The sequence below is a fragment of the Seriola lalandi genome, unplaced genomic scaffold, assembly GCF_002814215.2.
Source record: "Seriola lalandi dorsalis isolate HSWRI2012SDOR001 ecotype SW California unplaced genomic scaffold, Sedor1 jcf7180001974844, whole genome shotgun sequence".
Classification (NCBI taxonomy): domain Eukaryota; kingdom Metazoa; phylum Chordata; class Actinopteri; order Carangiformes; family Carangidae; genus Seriola; species Seriola lalandi.
In genome coordinates this window covers 1-1,785 of record NW_019445510.1, presented here as the reverse complement: position 1 = coordinate 1,785, position 1,785 = coordinate 1, and the positions used below count along the sequence as shown (strand labels likewise).

General features: G+C 44.6%; 1 protein-coding gene across 1 annotated transcript; it reads right to left on the bottom strand.

Annotated features, from left to right (window-relative positions):
* Positions 1 to 363: 363 nt before the first annotated feature.
* LOC111654702 (homeobox-containing protein 1-like) lies at positions 364 to 1,512 on the bottom strand. The gene is made up of 2 exons (XM_023405824.2): positions 1,059 to 1,512; positions 364 to 729 (listed from the first exon to the last, which is right to left on the bottom strand). Exons 1-2 carry the CDS (start codon positions 1,496 to 1,498, stop codon positions 558 to 560), a joined length of 612 nt encoding a protein of 203 aa, XP_023261592.2. The 5' UTR covers positions 1,499 to 1,512; the 3' UTR covers positions 364 to 557.
* Positions 1,513 to 1,785: the final 273 nt, after the last annotated feature.

Sequence of the window (1,785 nt, the reverse complement as noted above, 5' to 3'; positions counted from 1 at the left end):
CTGCTTTTCTTTCTCTCGTGTTGTAGTTCCATGAAAATCTGGAAGGACAAAACAAGACATCTGAAGATGTCGCTGGGCTTTGGGAAACTATGATGCACATTCTTCACTATTTTCAGACATTTAGAAGTGCTGAATCAATTCACTGTAAAAAATAATAAAAATAATAATAATGTGCAAATTGAACAGTGATGAAATTGGTTGCAGCTCTAGTATTCTCTACTGTAAAGTCAGTAAAAGCACCTCCTTGCTCCTGAAAATACAGACTTTTCGTTCTACAAAAGAACCTAAACACACATCCGCTATCTTACAATTATTTTCATACATGCAGGGGACTGTAACGTGTACAAATTATTGCAGGTAACATTTTCAAATAAAGCTCCATACTCAGTCAGGGCCCCTGATCATGACCAGTTCGCTTGATGTCCAGTTATACTTCATAATATTATTCAGTGAACTGAATAATTCCTTTTCTATTTAATGAAACAACAATCAATTATGTATCTTGTTCGAATCAACATCAAACTGAAGGATGAGATTCACACCGCCACATGTCTGCACTATTCATGACTGCCAGCGAATGACATTTGACATGTGTCATCTGCTACTGAGGCAGTTGAATAAGCTGTAATGAAAAGCAGGGTACCTGTAACTTGGCCTACGATTGCCTGAGAGATCCTGCGATTGTTGAGGAAAGTTTTGATTTCTTCTTTCACCAGGTTGCTGTCTCTCCTGTAAAAGCAACAAAACCCCCGTCATGGCATAAGAACCATTAGACTGTGGTTAAAGCACAAGCCTTTGCTCTGACTAACCTTATTCACTGATGCTTCTCTTTTTTCAGCCATCCCTGAACACCTGACCTGAATTAACTCCACTAAAATTCTGGAGAACAAGTCTGCACCTCTGGGGACAGAGGCTGTTATTATCTGATGTTATAATAGTCTCTCTTTGTCTCTACTATTCTTTTGGTCTTTCTCTTCAACTCATCCTCACCCAGCACTAATTCATCTCTGGCTCTCTCTTAACAATTAGCACCACCTTCCTCCCCTGTTCCTTCTCACCTCATGTACTCCTCCACCTTCTCCTCCAGGTCCCACTCCTCCTCTCCCATCATGTCGTAACTGAACGACCTCTGAACGGCCACGCTGGGAGGGAACAGGGGCGGAGGCGAGGCCTCGTAGCTATGGCTTGGGGACAGCGCGGCGCCGTCCAGGCCGGAGGTCTGCGTGGTAGCAGATGCCAGGGAGAGCGAGGAAGAGGAGGAGGATGATGATGAGGATGGGGCTGGGGCGGCTGTGGTGGGGGTGTTGTTGGACGGGGCCGGGTGAGAGTCACAGTGCGACGGGCGGTGGTCTGGGTCGAGCCTCTCCAGGGACTCTAAAGCGTGGATGATCTGAGGTTTGGTCATGCCGGATAGACGTAGGCGCTGCAGGAGGTCAATCTGTTCAATGGTGTAGCGTGGCTCCACCTCACAGCACTCCATTCTGGCATCTGCATACATAATGAGGGGTGTAAATTTTGCCAAAGTGAACTTGAGACCAGCTTTTCTGAATGAAATACAACACCAATTTTGTAAGTGAATATGAACCAACTGTAGCTCTATTAATAAACCAAAGGTCTGCGTCGCCGGGTTGAATCCTCACCAGATAAACAGCAACCCAAGACTACACAAAGTGTTACCAGGACATATACTGCTATATTTATCTCTACTCAGCACCTTTGAAAGACCTTAAATTTAGAGAATAAGTTGCAGACTTTTACAGGACCTGCCGACAAACTGATAAATGA

Coding starts and splice junctions, on each gene's coding strand:
- LOC111654702 (XM_023405824.2), bottom strand. CDS start 1,498: ATGTATGCAGATGCCAGAATGGAGTGCTGTGAGGTGGAGCCACGCTAC. Junction 730..1,058: donor AAGGTGGAGGAGTACATGAG/GTGAGAAGGAAC, acceptor TTGCTTTTACAG/GAGAGACAGCAACCTGGTGA.